Raw genomic sequence first — 17,684 nt, 5'->3', positions numbered from 1 at the left:
GACACTTTCAGTGGAGCCTTCGCCCTTATTTGTTCATTTCCATTTTTTTTCAGTCTTGGTTATATTATGCTAATCTGTCCCAATTTACACGTATTTGGAATTAAAACAGCCCGTTTAACGAGGCGGGACCAGTGAACGTATGGTACCACTGTTTTTATTTGCGTCAGAGGGATTTTGGAGCAATTACGCACCATTTTGAATAGTTACAACACACATTAAATTCGCTTTACTAGAACTATAGCTAATAAATCTAATTATAAATAAGATCCTGGCATTTCAACACGTTCACACTTCACAATGGCTTTGCATGTGAAATCAAAAGCACAAATATTGTTTTTTTCTTCTATTTTTTTCCTCTCACATGCTCGGATGGCTGTTAAGTAGTAATCACCAAGAGTATGATCCCCCCCTCTATTTTGCCCGGATGCAATCATTCCTTTGAGACTATATTCACGCCCACATTTGTTGGATAATTTAACTCGATCAGCCGACTCGTGTGAACTCAACCAAACAAGGTTCAACTACAGACAATCCCCCTCCCTTCTGAGTTTCTAACGGGTCCCGAAAGAGGATTGTGCGTGTTGATGTCTGTGAAGAAGGGGTGTGGGTGGGGGGTGGAGGAGTATGTCGAAGTGGAGAAGGGCTGGAGGGGTGTGGAGAAAAACCATAGGTATGCGTGTGTGTGGGGGGGAAACACGCTGAGTGTGCGTCTCATCTAATAGAGCCTCGGAACGCATTATCTTCCCCGTCATCTCCGTCTGTGCGGTTGGTGCTGCGCCTTGCTGGGGAAACGGCCAGGAGAAGATGCGTTGATGCGAGCGGATATTCTCAGCAGCCGAGACTAATTGTCTGTGATTCATGTCCCTGTTGAGTGGCTGAAACCTATTCATAGCCAGGGAGAAGGAGAGAAAGGGGAGAGTGGGGACGGGATCCGCGCAGAGATCCGCTCTCAGCAGTCTTTGGAAATATAGGAAGCAGATCGCAGAGAGGAGGAAAGCGCGCCAGCAGGTCAAAGTTTCTTTCGCGGTACTGCGTGTGTGTGCGTTTGTGTGTATGGGATGGGGTGGGGGGTTCCCTTTTCCGTGGACATCATTGTGCTTCAGGTTTGACACCGTGATGGAATGACACCAGAAAAGAGGATGATGGACACTTTGGCACCGGAGTCTTGCTCAGAGATCCCCCGCGTTTCCAGCAGGCGCGGTGCTGACCGAGCCCTCAGGACGGTGATCAGTCATTTGTTTTGAAGTGGCAGGAAAATCCTCCTCTTGATTGAAACAAGAGCGAGAGATGGTGCGCGCAGCGATTCCTCGGAGACTGACGTGCGTACTCATCACGTTCCCGTTAAGGAGCGCGTCTTAAAGAGCTTCATTCTTCGTTCATGTTCATTCTGCTGCTCTGAACTTGTTGAGCGGCGTTAAAGAGCAGCGGGACTCCCAGAGAGGCACTCAAAGAAATGTGAGTTTTCCATTTGCTTGTGAAGTTTACTTTTTCTTTTGTGCGTTGAGGAATAATTTTTACACTCCGGTTAATAAATTCTAACATTGCTGGAAGTTGGTGAGTCTGGTTTATATGCATTTATCTCCAGCAATAAACAGCTAAGGATGGGGCAGGCAGCTGTTGGGCTTTGGTTTCTGGACAGCTTGACAAAGTTTAAAGCAAAGAAGACGTGTTAACATGTAGAAATAAGGTGCCCTTGAATTCATCCAAAAACATGACACAATTTCCTCAGGTCATTTTTTAGAGGCGCCCCCTTGTGGAACTTATTACAACGTCCTTGCTTCACTGCCATGTATAATTATATTAGTGTCACGCTGCAAGCAGTTACTCCACCTTTAATGCATCCTTGTGTTGTCTCTTGCATTTAGAAGCTTTTTTGGTATATTTGGTTTAGGTGTTGGTCACTTTTGCACATTTGGTAGCTCCTGGTGTGATTTAAAGATGCTTCCTAGCCCAATGAGTGACACCAGGTCTGTCACAAAGCAGTATGTGGCAGTACAGTTATGCTATTTTTTTTTAAATAATAGTTATAATCTTCAAGACTAGAATGGCTTCACCTTGAATTAGTCTAAAAAAAACCCTTGCTGTTTTAAGCAGATGCCTTTAACCATTATCATTAAACATGAGCGCTCTTTGGTTCAGGCTCCATCCAAATTCTGACTGGAGGATCACAGTGTGCATTGGAGGGTTTCTGGATTTAGTTTACACTTCATACACAGCATCAGCTACACTTGTTTTTGGCATAAATGAGTGACTGATATCAGATTTGAAGTCACTTTGTGCTTTATGTGCTTTGTCATTTATATCTAATGCTATCAAAAACTCGTAGGTAACACTGAGCCATCATTTGTGTGCTCCAAGCGTCTGTCGCTTTAAACTGTGTGACTATTCCAACCTTTTCACAATACTGTCAGCTTGAGAGAGCTACCTGGGTGAGCACATTCTTCAGAGCTAAAGTGGACATTTTGAGCATCGAGACATGTCACTGTGGTTGCAGAATAATGTGCTAGCAGCCTTTTTAGGAAAAGTGTCTTTAATAATGCATAAGGTGTTCCTGTGTCGCAAAGAGAAGCATGCTCGGTGGCGAGGGGAAGCAGAGAAAAGGAGGAGGGAGGGAGGGAGCAAGTAGGAGTGATCTTGTCTCACTGTCTCATCGGGTGCCCCACGCGCTGCTCTATATGTGCAGCTGGAGTAACTGACGCCCGAGGGCGTTCAGCTCGACTTGGGTCAGCATCGCCACAGTCACCCTGTCAAAAGTGCTGCTCCCGCACACACAGAGCACACAAGGCAGCTTGAGCAGCTCAGAGGAAGGGGTGGGGGTGGATGGAAAGAGGGAGTGATGGAGGACGGTGGCGGATACAGCTGGTGGAGGCAAGTGAAGCACGTCTTCTTTGGCCGTCAGGGATTTGTGCGCCTTCAGAGGCCTGACCTGTCTGGCTCCAGTAGATGCTTGATTCAAAGACAGACTGCAGCCACATCCTGTTTAAGGAATGATTACCTTAGAGTTCCAGCATGGCTTTTTGATAGCCAGCACTATCCAGTTTTCACTGCCTATTATCTTGTCCATTTTTCACTTTTTTTATCCTGAGGGTGGGAAAGCTTCTCGGAGAAGAGCAACTGAAATTCTTAACGAATGAACATCAGGTTGACAGAACTCGTGGCTCTGTTCTTTTATTGCATCTGGTTCCGTCAGACATTTATCACACCAGGAGAGGAAAACAAGGGCCAGTGCAAGCCCAGTTAACAAAAACAGGCAAATTATTTGTCTAACCCCGCAGCGGAGCTTTAACTCTGAGCTCTTGTGAGTCAGCCCACTCATCTCCACCACACAGTCTCTTCATAGCTTTCAGCACTCCACCCATTTGCTACCTGTCATCATTATTAAAAGATCATAAGCCTGCCAATTGAAGGTGGCGACATTTTCAGAAGTGGAAAAAAAGTGCTAAGTGATGGACTGAGTCGCAGGCAAGCTCACTCGCATTATAGGCGTGCTCACATGAGCGCTGGTTGTCATGTTTTCAGGGCCATGCTCCACTCTCCGTATGTTTATTCATGAGGACAGCGGCCCTATTGGCAGGTTGTTAACAGGCAAGATTAGGGATTCTGAAAAAAAGCAGGCAGAGAAATCTGGTGAGCGGCGCGCAGAGAGCAGGCAGGAGGGTTTTTTCTTTCCTGAAGCCTAGCCAGCTTCTATCTTTATCTATCTTTCATCTGTTTCCGACTGTCTGCCATCCTGTCTTTCTCCCCTTCTCACTCCTGCGTTCTTGTTTCTCTTATAGTAAGGCACTGGTAGGGAATATGAAACAGGTGGAGTCAGAAAAGATGAAAGCAGGTAGCGACAGGACAGAAGCAGGGTCAGAAATTGCCCTTGAAAGTGCATAAAATGTGTGAAATTAAAAATGAAAGGCAGGAAAATAGCTCAAATATCAGCTGTAAGCTCGTAATTTTTCCACCGCACCTTGTCCTGAGTGCACCCTTTAGAGCTAAAGTGGACACTTTTTACATTTTGGGACATTATTACTCATCAAATTGCTTTATAATGTGGCAGGTGTGTAAGTACTGCCCCCTGTGGGCCATTGTAGATGGTTTGGAAGCGATTATGACCTGATAGTTCTTTTTGGTTGGGTGACAAAATGGCCTCTTTTGTTCACAGGCGGACTAAAAAAAATAAAAGAAATGCTGTCCGAAGCAGTGGAGAATGTTGGCAGTCAATCGCAGGAGAAAATGCTGAACCCACACAAACCACTGGTCAACAGAAATGAATTTTCAATATAAACAGAAATTAGAAAGCGGAAGAATGGGGAATTAAAGTGGGACAAAAGCACTGGATTTAGATTCAGACGTACACATTTAGGGCTAGAGTGAGAAAAAAGGAAGAACTACAAACTGATAAGGAGTCGTCCTTTCATTAGTTTATTTGACAATGTGCATGGTTTACAAGTTACTCCCACTAGTAGTGAAGTGCAGCTCTGGGGACATGCACGTAACTTTTTCCTTGTGATGAGGATAAACAGTCAGTGCTCGTGTGCTCCTCTGGGATGAAATGGAAGAGGACGCAGAGGGCCGTTTCTCAGCCCCAGAGAGAGGTGTTCAGTTGGGTGAAAAGGCTGCTTTTGATGGGTGGTGACCTCACCAACCGAACAACCCCATCCCAGTTCTACGGGGCCTTGTGAAAGATTCATGTGTCTAAATATAAAAGCTTGCAGGTTGCAGCCTGGCGGGTTGATGTCTACAGTCCCCTGATGTTTCAGACAGGCTGTGAGGAACTGCTCTACTGTATGTGGTTTATGACACTGCCTGAACAAGGCTCTTGAATACTTTGCTATTTTCCCCGGAGTGACTAACACTTTTTGTTTCTAAGATTTTTTTTTAATCACACTCACACTTCTGTAAAGACCTTTAATAGAAGTTAAAGCTGCTTTTTATTTCCTCTGCCCCACCTTAAAATCACTGCTTTAACGTCTTGAAGTAATTTTTCTTTACAATCCAGTAGTAAGCATCTGTTGTTCTCCAGGCTCTGTGTTCAACCCATTCAGGTTGACATATAGTAACTGTGCATTAAAGCACCAACACCTTAAATATGTTTAATTTCATCGGGTTTGTGTCATTATGGAAACAACTGAGTGGAGACACAGCGCAGGGATTCATTTGGACAAAGCAAATCCTCACATATAACATTTTGGTGAAAACTTTTGCAGTAAATGATGGCCTGAAGTCTTTGTCTCGCAGATAGCAGCAGATGCTTGATGCTCTCTCCGGGCTTCACTGTAATCTCCTTGAGCTCGTGGGTTCTGTGGGGTGTCTGCTCTCAGCCAGTGGAGGAAATACCTCGTCTTTACTCTAAAATGTTCTTTGGTTGTTTAGGAAAACAGTCTTGCTGGATGATGACAAATTTTCCAGTTAGGTTTAACCCATCAGTTGAATTTGTGCACCTCTGCATCGTGTCATGTGTGAAACAATCAGTTCCACCGGAAGCATTTTAAGACAAAATAGCTGCAACTTCCATGTTTGATGCTCTGGGTGGAGCTGCTTATTTTTTTAGTTTTCCTGTCTTTCTTCTTTCTACGTTTAGACAAAACTTGCTCCCTCATTTCATACGCTTGTGCTCCAAAACTTTCTTTTTGGATGTTTATGTGAGCTGCAGGTGGCCTTTCTGCTTTTGAGGCTTACCGTGGTTTTGCATCTTGCAGCAGGTCCTCTGAGCATCTGCAAGAAGTCTTCTCTTGATTGTTGACACTGCAACCTGTGCACACACATGCTGGAGTACCTTCTTGACTAACTGCACAGTCATAAAGGGTTTTTCTTCAGCATGCAAATTAAGATCTGTTCAGCTCCCAGACTTGTGCTCTCCAGTCTACTGGGGTCTTTGCGTCATTCTCCCGTACAAATCTGCTTTTCAGAAAATGAAAACTTCTTTAAATCCTTATGTAAGATTTTTGAGACTTATTATTTTGCACGGTCTGCCCTAAACCCCTCATGTTCACTAAAAAGTCTACCTTCAGTCTAAATGGCAACTCCACTCCGACCCACACAGTAGGTCTTTTGCACATACAGTCATATCGAAACAACGTCCCTGCTGAAGAAACAAAGAAACAGTTATTTTAACTTAACAAAACAGAGCAGAAGCAAAATAATGTATGGCTGTATGTGTAAAAATCTTAATAATTCAATTTCTCAATCTAATGTTCATGTTTTTAAGCTTACTGCTATTCAAAACGTGCTCCATTTGTCACTGCTTTACTAGGATGTTTGGCCTTCAGTATATTTCACAGTGCGTGTGTGTGTGTGTGTGCTGTTTATATTTTTACCTTTTGAAAGTTTCTTTATGCTCATTTCAACTCGGTTTAACCCATTTATGTTGATGCTGGAATTTGATCAATTCTTTCACACTGATGAAAAGTGCGAGGCTACAGTGGCAGGGTTTCTTAACTTTAAAAAAGCAAAAGCACTCGTGGAAATATGGTTTCCTATGATTAAAGTTTTAAAAATGTATGCTCTTAATGACCAGAACGATGAAAGGACAATACATTCTAAAAAAAAGGTTTTCCAGAGCAGAAAGAAATAATGAGAGATGTAGATGGAGTTTGGGTTTGCGTAGAATTGTATTCCGATCAGCTAATAATGTGTTTAAAATGATAATGTGACACAAATCTAGACGAAAAAAAGAAATGTGCGATACAAGTATGTGCAACTACGTAACTGTCAGACTTGTCAGCCCAAATCTGTTTCTCGCCATATCGAGATTTTATTTTATTTGGATTGATTTTAGGAATTGTGGAAAAAAATAAAAAAAATTATGAGAAATGTAAGTTTGAGTGTAATTCATGCTGCCACTTGCAGAGCGCTATAGAGAGCAACATGGAGAATAACAGATGCCAAAGCAAATTATATGCTGCTACTTTGTTAGGGAAGGCTTCTTAGAAAGCTGCGTCACAAGTGGAGCAATGCAGTTACTGACACTTGTGTTGTTACCGCAGCAGCTCATGCAGATTGGTTCTGGTACTGTCTGGATACGCAAATCTGATCCGATCACTGGCAAATACGAAAGTCAGCAGTCTGCCCTTAAGACCTGATCTGAGAAACAAATCCGATTTGCCTTCAGTCACAACAATGCCAGAGTCAAGGATCTGGAGGTAAAGCTAATTAGTGCGATTGTTTAAATGTTTAAAACTCCAAAACCAATTCACTCTGTGAATTCAGCATTGCCTCTCAAGCCTAGAAAAGAACATGATGCACATATTTGGTGTCGCACATCTACAGCGTGTGAAGGTGCTCTGTTGGTAGCTTTGTATCCCTACAGCCAGTGTGCACTGGTTTATTTTCAGTACTTGTCCAAACTTACCTGAAGTGCCTGTTATTCCATTTTTTTGGTTGTAATCTTTCCCTTTTTATCTTTTCAGTTGATTTTTTGTTTGTAAACTCCCATCGCAGACTGTGGAGATTTTTTTATCTTATTTTGGTAAACATCAGCATCCACTTGACATTTTTGAATAGAAAATATGATATTTGTTTTTATGACACAGAATAGACATAAAATACATGTCAAAGATAATAATATAAAAATAGGCATACCCATAAATACCATAGCAACCTGAGGGGCACCCACAGAAATGGAGCTGTAGTTCTTACCATTTTTCCATGAAGCTGCATTTAAAGGTTTTATAATACTCTAATAATTAGAAATATCATAATTAAATCAATAAAAAATTAAAGCAACTCTTTCTTCCCAATATGAGATCATAGGAATTTATATTTCCATGACTGTATTTTTTGTGACTGAAAATAAAAAGTAACGATTAATGACTGAAAACCTTAAAAATGATCATTGTTTCAGACATTTGTTAACAGGATAAAGATGTGAGATCCAAACTTTTATTAGTTATAGCCTCATTTATAACATATCTGTTTGTGTTTCCACGTCTAACAGAAGAAATGCTGTGGGGCTTTTCTTTATCATACTGAATATATTTTTTCATCAACTGGGACAGGTCTTGTGACCTATTTAAACTTTTTCTAATGACTTGATTGTTTTTTTAACGTACATTACAACTTAATACATCAGTGTAATAACATTTTTAAAAAGTAGTTAAATCCCATATTTCTGAATGACTAGGCAATTGAGCAATATGCAGTTCTGTTGAAAGAGAAAAGCTATTTTTTAAAGAGTTTTAAAATAATACTTTTTTTTTCTACGTCCGCTCCTCTCTCATATTCAGCGACCTCCCACTGTTACTTGCCGTGTGCATACGATGCAGTATATATTCCTATACGTGGAAGAATTTTCAGGCTTCCTCCGAGCGCACCTCCTCTGATGTCCTTAGACCTTGATCGATGGTTGGAGGAAGCAGCCTGCCCTAAAATAAACCATTTTCTCACTTAAGATGCACATCCACACTTCTTCCATCTGCTCTCCTTTTCTCGCTCTCACCTCGTCTGCTTGGAGCGACAGAGGGTTATAAGCAGGGAGTAATGAGAGGAAGGGGCTGCTGTGTCCAGGCTAGTGGAGTAATAATGACCCAGCTTTTGTGATCTCTATTGCTTGTTATCGAAGCCCTCGCCCGTGCTTGTTGTCTCATTACCCATGACTCGAACCACTTTTTATCCAGAGGTTGCACGTGAGGCGTGCGCACACGCTATTACACACACGCTATTACACACACGCTATTACACACACGGACACTTTCCAGCCATCTCTTTAGTCTCCTTCTTAACACGGTAATATTATGTCTCTTAATGGGAACAGGGAGCTCTGTGCCAAGAGTTCGTCTGGATAATTGGCTGCTTCCTCACCTGCTGACATCTCCCCCATTGACATTCTTACATTTTACATTTAAGGTGCTTCAGTTCTGCCCCCCCCCCCCTGCCCCCAAATCTCTTCCTCCCTCCTCTGCCCACTGACCTGCAATACTTTACTCTATATTTCACATTGTATTTCTCGCTTATTTTACCTGCAAAATTAAATTCTTTCCACTAATTCTTGGATTCTTGAATGGATTTTTTTTTTTTTTTTAGAATGAATGCTAAAGCTCGGGATATGTGCTTTAGTGATCAATTGGAGTTATTTTTTTCATCTTATCTTGCCCTGTTTTTAGGTACCTTGCATTTCTGCTTATATCATCTGGCTTCCAACATTATTAATGGATGTTTTCCCACTTTGTGCCTCTGCTGCTTTGCACAGTGTATTTATATGCTACTGAGTCTTTGCCCCTGACCTTGACTGTTTCTAAAAATTATGATTTACATTCAGTCGGATTGAAATGACTCCAAATGCCACAGTGTGAAACACAGAAGCATCACATATCTACCCTACTTTGGTACAATGCGTCCAATTTACATTTTAAGAGGCAAATAAAAATAGCCTTATTGCTACATTTGCATGTGAAATAGAACTAAATATGTCTTTACATTGTCCTTAGTGGACTCCCTTCATCTGGGCATTCATCTCCGTCTCTATTATGCTTATGCTCATCTACTCATTTGAACACATCTTTAGGCTTCAGGTAGACCATTAAATGTGACTTCAGCTTCTATAGAAGTGTATTATTTCTTTCCACATACTGACTTTCTCACACTCTCACACTACACTTCCTTTTATAATCCTGTCACAGCTTGTGCTCAGCTGCTTCTTAGCACATTTTGATAATTCTGAGCTTTAGTTTTTATTCAACTTCTCCTTAAATAAATAAATATATATGTGTATCTATATGTGTGTGTGTGTGTCTGTAGTATGATAACATGATCCAATTTTACCCATAGTATTGCCCTTAGGGTTTATTAAACATGGCTGTGTTAATTGCAATTAATTGCAATTAAAGTTAGCAATTAAAACAATACTACACCATCAGTGAACATCAGAGATCGCTTAGACCTAATTTAGTGTCTGTTAGGTGAAAGTGATCAGGCATGACTACAAACTGTGTTTTGTTGCTGCACACATACTGCAAAAAAGCAGCACAACAGAGACCAGAGAAGGAGCCTTCAGTCTCCAAGTCTGCTCTCCATCAATCACTCTCAGTTGGGCTGCTGCTTGAAGGCAGGAAGCAGGAAATGTTCACATAACCTACGACCTTGGTCATCTGGCTTGCTTTTTGAAATATAAAGATAAATGTGGGTCGGAGACATCTTTACTTCAAAGATGTTTTAAATAAGTAAAAAAGAAACCTAAATTCACAAAAACTGGAATAAAAAGCGTATGTGGAAAAAAATAAATAAGAGAAGGCTGAAGACAGAAGAAAAAACGAGGCCATAGCCCACAATGGTTGGCAGTTATAAATGGATCCTATAGACGCTATGAAGTAAATCACTGTATGTGATATAGGACTGTGGCTCCTGCAATGGACAATCCACCATCTGCGAGACTCCTTTAAAACTTGTGAACAGTCATGAACTAGTAATGCTGAAATGTGGGACAATCTCAAAAGTGGCCACTTCATTTTTGTGGAGTACGGTTCACTCCGTCCTTCATTTAAGGCAGCTTTAATCACTTGGTTTATATCAGTATGGATCAGATAACTGTTACATTTATTTGTAATATTCTGGTTGCATAGACAAACCCATGAAGGAATTTGGAGTACACATGAGTATTTCACTGTCTTTCCGCTCATTGTCTTGATTTCACTGCTTTGATTCATTCTCACAAATCTCATGAGTATCTCTTCATCTCATCTTTTCATCTGTGCACTTGTTACATAAAGATTTAGCAACCCTGTTTCTGGGTCAAAGCCTCTACTACCTGGCTGAGGATGTTGTCTTGATTAAGTGTGATATGTCATGAATACAGTATTTTGGAGCTCCATGACTCATTATCCAGTCATCATTAATTACTAACCTGTAATGTTGAAAACAGTTTTGTCTCTTTATTCTTGCCATAGGATGTTTGGAATTATTGGATCACACACACAGGGGCTGCACCTTTACTGAGAACATTTTAACTTCCTATAGTGTTTTTGTATTGCGGTGGCTTCTAATGATCGGTCACAAGTTGGTATATCTGCTAACAAACTTCCACAAACAAAAAACGTAGTAACAGAGAGTGCAATGTTCTGCGTACAAATTACCCAGAATTCTTACATATACAGTAGTATACTTAGACTTAGCACTAGCTAGAAAGCGTACCGTTTTACCTCTAACTCTGCTGCATCAGTCAGATGAGCTTACAGGGTGGTGAGATGTCTGTCGTCTGCCCATCTCTCCATAATTTGAAAGAATTGCTGCTCCAATCAGAATTTAATCAAAGTTACACACAATGGGTCTTCATCCAAATTGTGCTCAAGGTCAAGGTCACTTTTACCTTTTTTCAGTGGATTTTTAATTCTCATTCGTTTGTGCAGTGCAGCCAGCTATTGTCAAGAAAATGTTCCCACGTACTTCACACATTACACTAACCTTTGAATAGTGATGGATGGTGGGCCGGACGAGCTAGCTTTTTATGGACCCCCGGATGCTATGCTCGATTGTAACAACTAGGAGAGCTCTCCCAGGTGAAGATAGTGGAGCATTTAATGGAGCATTTGATGGGGCTCTTTGTTTTTTCTTTAATGGATTTTCATTAATCAGGTAGATAATAAATAATATTACCTCTTTATTCTCTGTGTCCTTCACACCCTTCACAGTTTCTACAAATGTTACATCAGCTTTATCAGGGAGTCAAAATGTGTCTTACCATTGCCTGCAAGTGAAAAAAAATCAATCAATCTCTGTTTGAGTACATTTAATCAAGAACTTAAACTTGAACTGGAAAAAAACAATATTTATATATTATTAATGACAACACGGACATAAAAGCCTCCCATGACTCCCTGTTGGATCATCGACTCCAGTGCTCATGATAGCTGTTAAAGTATCATAATACTCCCGATGTTGCCAACTTTTATTTTTGAACTACTTCAGGGTTTTTCACTACACAATTGATTTCAACTGTACAATATCATTTTTTCCATCCCCCTGTGCAGCTGACACAGTACAAGTCCTTGATACCTCGGACAAAATGTTTTATCTGTAAGATCAAATTTAGCATCAATACACTGAACCGATTGGTACTTATTGGTATTTTTGTTTTCATATGAACTTTGGTGTGTTTGCACATGTATATGCACCAATACAAAAGTGCACACGCATGTCTGTGTTTTATAGATGTGAGGTTTTTGCACATTTTCCCTGCTGTAACTTGATTTTTTGCTGTATTATCCCATAAAGCACTGATACAAAGTGGCGCTAACCAAAAAGAGAAGCTGAAATTTGCATTTAGCTTAAACCATTAAGCAGCCATTTAGAGTACTGTCCAGTATTTATGATTAAAGCAGCACTGAGGTGAATGGTTTCCATGAATGAACAACACATGAAATTTTGTTATGTTCTGCATGCTATTTGTCCTTTTTTCCCATGTATTGTATGGTGTTTGAGTTGACTGAGGTGTAAGGTGAGTGTGGTTGTGGGAAAGCTGTAACACTGTAGGCTTAATACCGCTGAGTGTGATGAGGGTTTGGCGTGAAAGCAGCAGGATCCAGTTTACCCCGGTGGCCTCGCTTACTGATTTTCTGTGTTTTGATCGACAACCAACACCAGCACGGCACCTTTTTCTCGCACCCATCCAACTTTCTTTTCACACGTACACCTTTTACTCATGACGTGGCCCCAGCTAATGTTCTCTCACTGTCAAATTCTATTCCCATAAGTGAGGTATATTCACCCCGCCTCTTCTTCTCCTTCTCCTGTTTCTCTGCAGTGCCAGATCGTCACGCAGGACGAGTACCATGATTGACAGCCAGGCAAGCTGAGGAGACCCGTCACTCATCTTCCTATCAGCGTGTCAGAGGGCTATCTCCGTCTTGCCTCCCCCCTCTTCCTCTTCCTTCTCTCCTCCACCATCCTCCTCCCTCCCTCTGTCCTGTCTTATCTTCTCAATGGGCTGGTAGCCTCACCATCCCTCAAATCATCCACCGCCCCTCGAAAACCTGAAAGAGACAGAAATTGTACTGAAAAACACTCGTAAAGCAACCCGTGCTCCACCGAAAGGGAGTTTGGCATGCCTCCTCACTCTTCTTGAGTGAAGTTTAGTAAGTGGAAGTCGAAGAGCGATCCCTTGTTTGTACACCCTTCAGAAGGAGATACGGCTCCTTAACAAGGAGCTGAGAAAGGGCCAGTCATGCGTTTCCACTTTGCGCTGACGCTGCAGGCACTGTGGACTGGTGTTTGCCAGGCAGCCATGCAGCACTACCCTGCTGCAGCATGGGGACATTACGATGTGTGCAAGTCCCAGGTTTATTCAGATGAAGGCTTAACCTGGGACTACATGGCCTGCCAACCCGAGGCAGCAGATATGACCCAGTACCTAAAGGTGACTCTAGATCCTCCCAACATCACTTGTGGAGACCCTCCAGAGACGTACTGTGCCCTGGTGAGTACGCTGAAAAGTGAAACTTTTTTTTTTAAGTTGTACACCTAGTAGGGGAAAAAAAGACAACCTAAGGCGTCTTTCTTATCTGTTCCTGTGTATCAAGTTGCTTCTCGGCTTGTTCAACCCCACAGCCATGACAGACACTTTCAAAAGCCTGTGTGACTCAGATACCTTACTGTGGCTGAAGAAATAGAGGCTTGTGCCCATTGACGTCATGTTCTGCTGTTTAGAGAGCTGCTTCTTGGTGTGCACTGCAAACACTGTCTGATGTGCTGTTGACACGGCAGAAAACACAGTATAATGTGACTTTTCAATGAAAACACAAGCGCTCACCTCTTTCTCTGCACACACAAAAGCCTCATATAGAAATACAGCTTCCTCAGTCGTTCTGCTTTCAGAGTAAAGAGACGTCCCAGCACAGCTTTGCTGTTGCACCCATGTTTGTGGATGAGTGAGTGGCTTAAAAATTCAAACAGTTTCTGGGTGGGTGAAATAGTGCACAGGTGGACTAAAAATATAACAGTGTGGTGCATGATGGTATATGCACAATGTTTTTACCCATGCAGTGTTCAGACATATTAATCAGTCACACAGCATTCCTTATTATTCTTTTGTTATTTTTTTGGGAAGCTCTGAAAAAAGATGTTAGATGTTCTTCTGTGAGGAAAATGTTTTCTCATATATAAACATTTTAATGCTGTGACCTGCAGGGCCAAACTGTACGCATCAGCAGGATTTCTTACTGTATTTATTTTCAGTTTTATGATCAAAAAACACTTTAAAGTGGAGTTGGAATAAATAAAATAATTAAACACATTTTAGAAAATTATCCAACGAGCATTTAATATCACAACAAATTCAACAGGGAACTACCCAGCAAATGATGGGGATGTTTTGCGGGATCAGACTGATTTAAAAAAGCAAAATTCAAAGCAGCGACTGGTTGATTGGTTTACCCTTTCAAGTGTCAGCGATGGTGTTGATTCTGCAAATTATATCGCAATCATGAAAATTACAAATTCCTGATGGAGCTGAAAGTGAAATGAGCAAAAGATGCATATTAGGTCAAGTATTTAATTAGCAAAACACCCTCCTCCTTATTTCAGGTCCTTTTAGCTCTGAAGCTCACAGCTGGTCGCCTCAGATTAGCGCTGAATGAGGAATCCATTTTGGGCCACCGTGTGTTACCAAATCATCAAAGATTCTCTCAGAACAAATGTACTCCTCAACGGCTTCAAGAGCTCTTTAGATAAATAGTGAGATGTTCCAGGAAAAGTAGTAACTTTGGGAGTATAAATAGACACTCGCCATCAGCAGAACGTCAGCTGAGGGGAGAGACAGAGAAACAGAGAGGGATTAACAAAACACAGATGACAAAGGCAGTGAGAATGATCAACGGAGAAGTGAGAAGGAGTGAACGTGAGGGAGACAGAGACTCCGAGGACCGTGTGCGAAGCATATGATGACTGAAGAACTAATATCTCGAGTGTAGGGAGGCAAGGAGGCTCTGAAATGTGAATAATTCAGCATGTTTTGTAGCTAATGTGTTTTATTCATAGGACACATTATTCAGCCCGACATCTCTGAGGCACTTTTGAAAAATGCTGACTCCTGTGATTGGCTGACTCCAAGGTTGGTTGAAGGCAAAGTGAGTTAGAGGGCATGGGATTCCATATCTGCGAGGTCATTGTCAAAATGCAGCCACCCTCTGCTTTTCTTTCCCCTCCGGGTGACTCCCTGACCTCCGAGCGATCCACATCTGAGTCTGAAGCGCGTCGTAGTATCTGTGCGGCCTGCCGCGGCTATGCTGTGGATAAACTGGCTGAATCCTGGACGAGCAGCCATCCGTTTTTGATCTATGTTCTATTTCTAGACTCACTGAGAGGGAGTTTGTGATTATTAATGCCAGCCTCTTAACAACAGTGTGATTATTGCTTATTGAATTAGCGCGAGTTTGTGCCGCGCTGTCGCCCTCGTGTCTCCGGCAGTCGATGTGATAGGAGTGCTTCAATTAAACAGGCAGCGGTTAGCTCCCACATAACCATTTCCTCTCTCTTGCTGCACTGTGCTGATCGCAAATCACACAAACATCAATGAAATATGACCCCTGCTGCTTACCATGGAGTCCAATTCTGTGCAATTGGTTTATGTTTACCCCAGGCAGTAACGTGGCTCCGAATCAACATTGGAACAATTATCATTGATATTTCAGCTACTCTGGCTGCCAATACGCTGCTACAATGCCAATAGTGGTTTGTATCATAAGTCAAATCACGGCAGATCCAGGGCAATTATCATTATGCTGCATTATCGGAGAATTCCATCTCTCTGGTAATTGATTTTGCGCTCGTAGAGGCGGGTGTATTTTAAAGCGTTGTGTCTGCTTCCTGGAGTGCTGAAGGTAACAGACACCGAAGCCTGACGAGAGGAGACCGAGACGGAAAGAGATGCAGTAGCTTGAGGGCGTGCTGCTTATATGAGCGTGGTTATCTCGGGTTGCGGCCTTCATCCCAGGGTCACAGATAAGGGAAGACAACATCACACACACCACCCTCCCCAGTAAAGACTTTTTAATTCTCCTTCTAGCCCAGTGACCTTTTCCTTAGCAATAAGCTGGCATTCACTGAACTCCGGCACATGAATCTGCCATCATATGAGTTTTCACGGTCCCCTCCAGTTAGACTCAGACTGGCCTTTAAAAGCCTGGACGGCTCCCACAGCCTCAGCCTGATGGTCGGGTTTGTGCAGCGTTCATGAGGGCATCTTTGAGCTCATACAAAATTAATGTGCAATCTCCAAAAAAGCCAGTTCTTGTGCAAAACAATTAACTTTGATGATTGCGTATTTGGAAAACCTTAAAAACATAAAAAAGCTGCATATTTATAAAACCAATGGAAGTAATTATGTTGCATTTAGACACGTCTTTGTTTCCCAGTACAGGTTGATTAAACCGAGAAGTAGCTGCGTTTCCTCTATGTCTAGCCGCCGCATCACAGTCAAGAGCACTCAAGGGAATTATCAGCGTTTCATTTACCTCGCCGCAGAGCTTTTTGGGCTATAAAATGATCGTTCAGCGTAACGCACAGTTTTGTTCTTCTTTGATGCACGTGGCATTAAACATAAATGAGTCTACTCAGTAGGTGTGGATATATAAATTAAACTGTGTTTGGAAACCATGCTCTTGCATGCATTGATGTCCTTCTGCATTCCCGTGCAAGTACTGGATGCTTCTCTCGGTGCCATCAATTTACAACCAGGAAGTGCTGATGAATGCTGAAACCTGAGTCCTGCAGGCCAGTACATTTCATAGCCAATCACATCTAAATGAGGAAGCTATGGGGATTGTTAGGAGGTGGTGCAGTGTGTGCCTTTTTACCCCATTTCAGCCTCAATCAAAGGACTGTAATGCTGTGTCAGAGGACAGTATACCACACATGGCGTTGTAACTAATTTGGATAATTCATTAGAAACTGATATAGGCTTTAAAATGTGAACTTTGTTAACCATTGCCATTTCTAAGCCTGCAAACATACCCATATCAAGCTTTTCATAGCATGTCGTATTTTATTTTTTCCCCCTTAAGCTGCAAATATGCAAGATATATATTTATTTTTTTTAATCAAAGTTTGACTTATTGTGTACATGTTTAAATCCCAGTAAAAAAAAGAGCATATATAAACACATAATTCAACCCGGTTAGTAGGCTTACTCTCAAGGACATAAAATACAAGACTTTACTAGTACTTTAATCAGTCTCTGTTGTAGGATTATATTGCTATACAAAGACCTACAGAACAATGAAAAGGCAATTCCCTCTGCTGAGAATCTATAGCTCTCTTATTGATGCTCATCAGGGAAAGCCAGAGGGTTTAGACCTTCTCTGAACACTCTTGCCCTCCTAAGAGACCCTCATGATCCGAACACCGAGCGTTGCAACATCTTCTACAAATGGCGCTGCCAATTTCCAAGAGAATTGATTGGTCAGTAGTTGGTGCTTTTATACTTATTGATTTGTTATCTTGAACAAAACCTGCTTAGGAGTATTTGTTTGTGCTTATAGCCAGTACTAGGAAGGCTTTGGAATGCACAAGTAGAGAAGGAAGCAACAACATGAGAAATATAATATGAGTTATATACTACATAACGTCTTTATACAGAAAATAATATCTAGATGTAGCCTTGTTTGTAATTGTCAACATTTTCATTTGCAACTTTAATTTACTAAAGTGTTTTTTCCACTGGTAATAGTTCCATTATTTGGTCATTAAGGTATGTTACTCCCTAACACAGA

The 17,684-nt window shown here is 41.6% G+C and overlaps 1 protein-coding gene across 7 annotated transcripts in view; it reads left to right on the top strand.

Annotated features, from left to right (window-relative positions):
• Positions 1-327: 327 nt before the first annotated feature.
• The window catches only part of ntng1a (netrin g1a), a 120,115-nt gene continuing 102,758 nt past the window's right edge, over positions 328-17,684 (top strand). For 2 of the 7 annotated variants that reach the window (XM_026179211.1, XM_026179216.1), the window contains exons 1-2: positions 329-1,455; positions 12,722-13,393. In XM_026179211.1, coding sequence (XP_026034996.1) covers positions 13,142-13,393 — 252 coding nt within the window. In that variant the 5' untranslated portion in view covers positions 329-1,455; positions 12,722-13,141. Of the gene's footprint in view, positions 1,456-12,721; positions 13,394-17,684 lie in introns of all 7 variants that reach the window. The other 5 variants (XM_026179213.1, XM_026179212.1, XM_026179215.1 and 2 more) reach the window with 3 other exon arrangements.

The sequence above is a fragment of the Astatotilapia calliptera genome, chromosome 9 (genome assembly GCF_900246225.1).
Source record: "Astatotilapia calliptera chromosome 9, fAstCal1.2, whole genome shotgun sequence".
NCBI classification, from domain to species: Eukaryota; Metazoa; Chordata; class Actinopteri; order Cichliformes; family Cichlidae; genus Astatotilapia; species Astatotilapia calliptera.
This window is presented reverse-complemented; position numbering and strand designations above follow the sequence as displayed.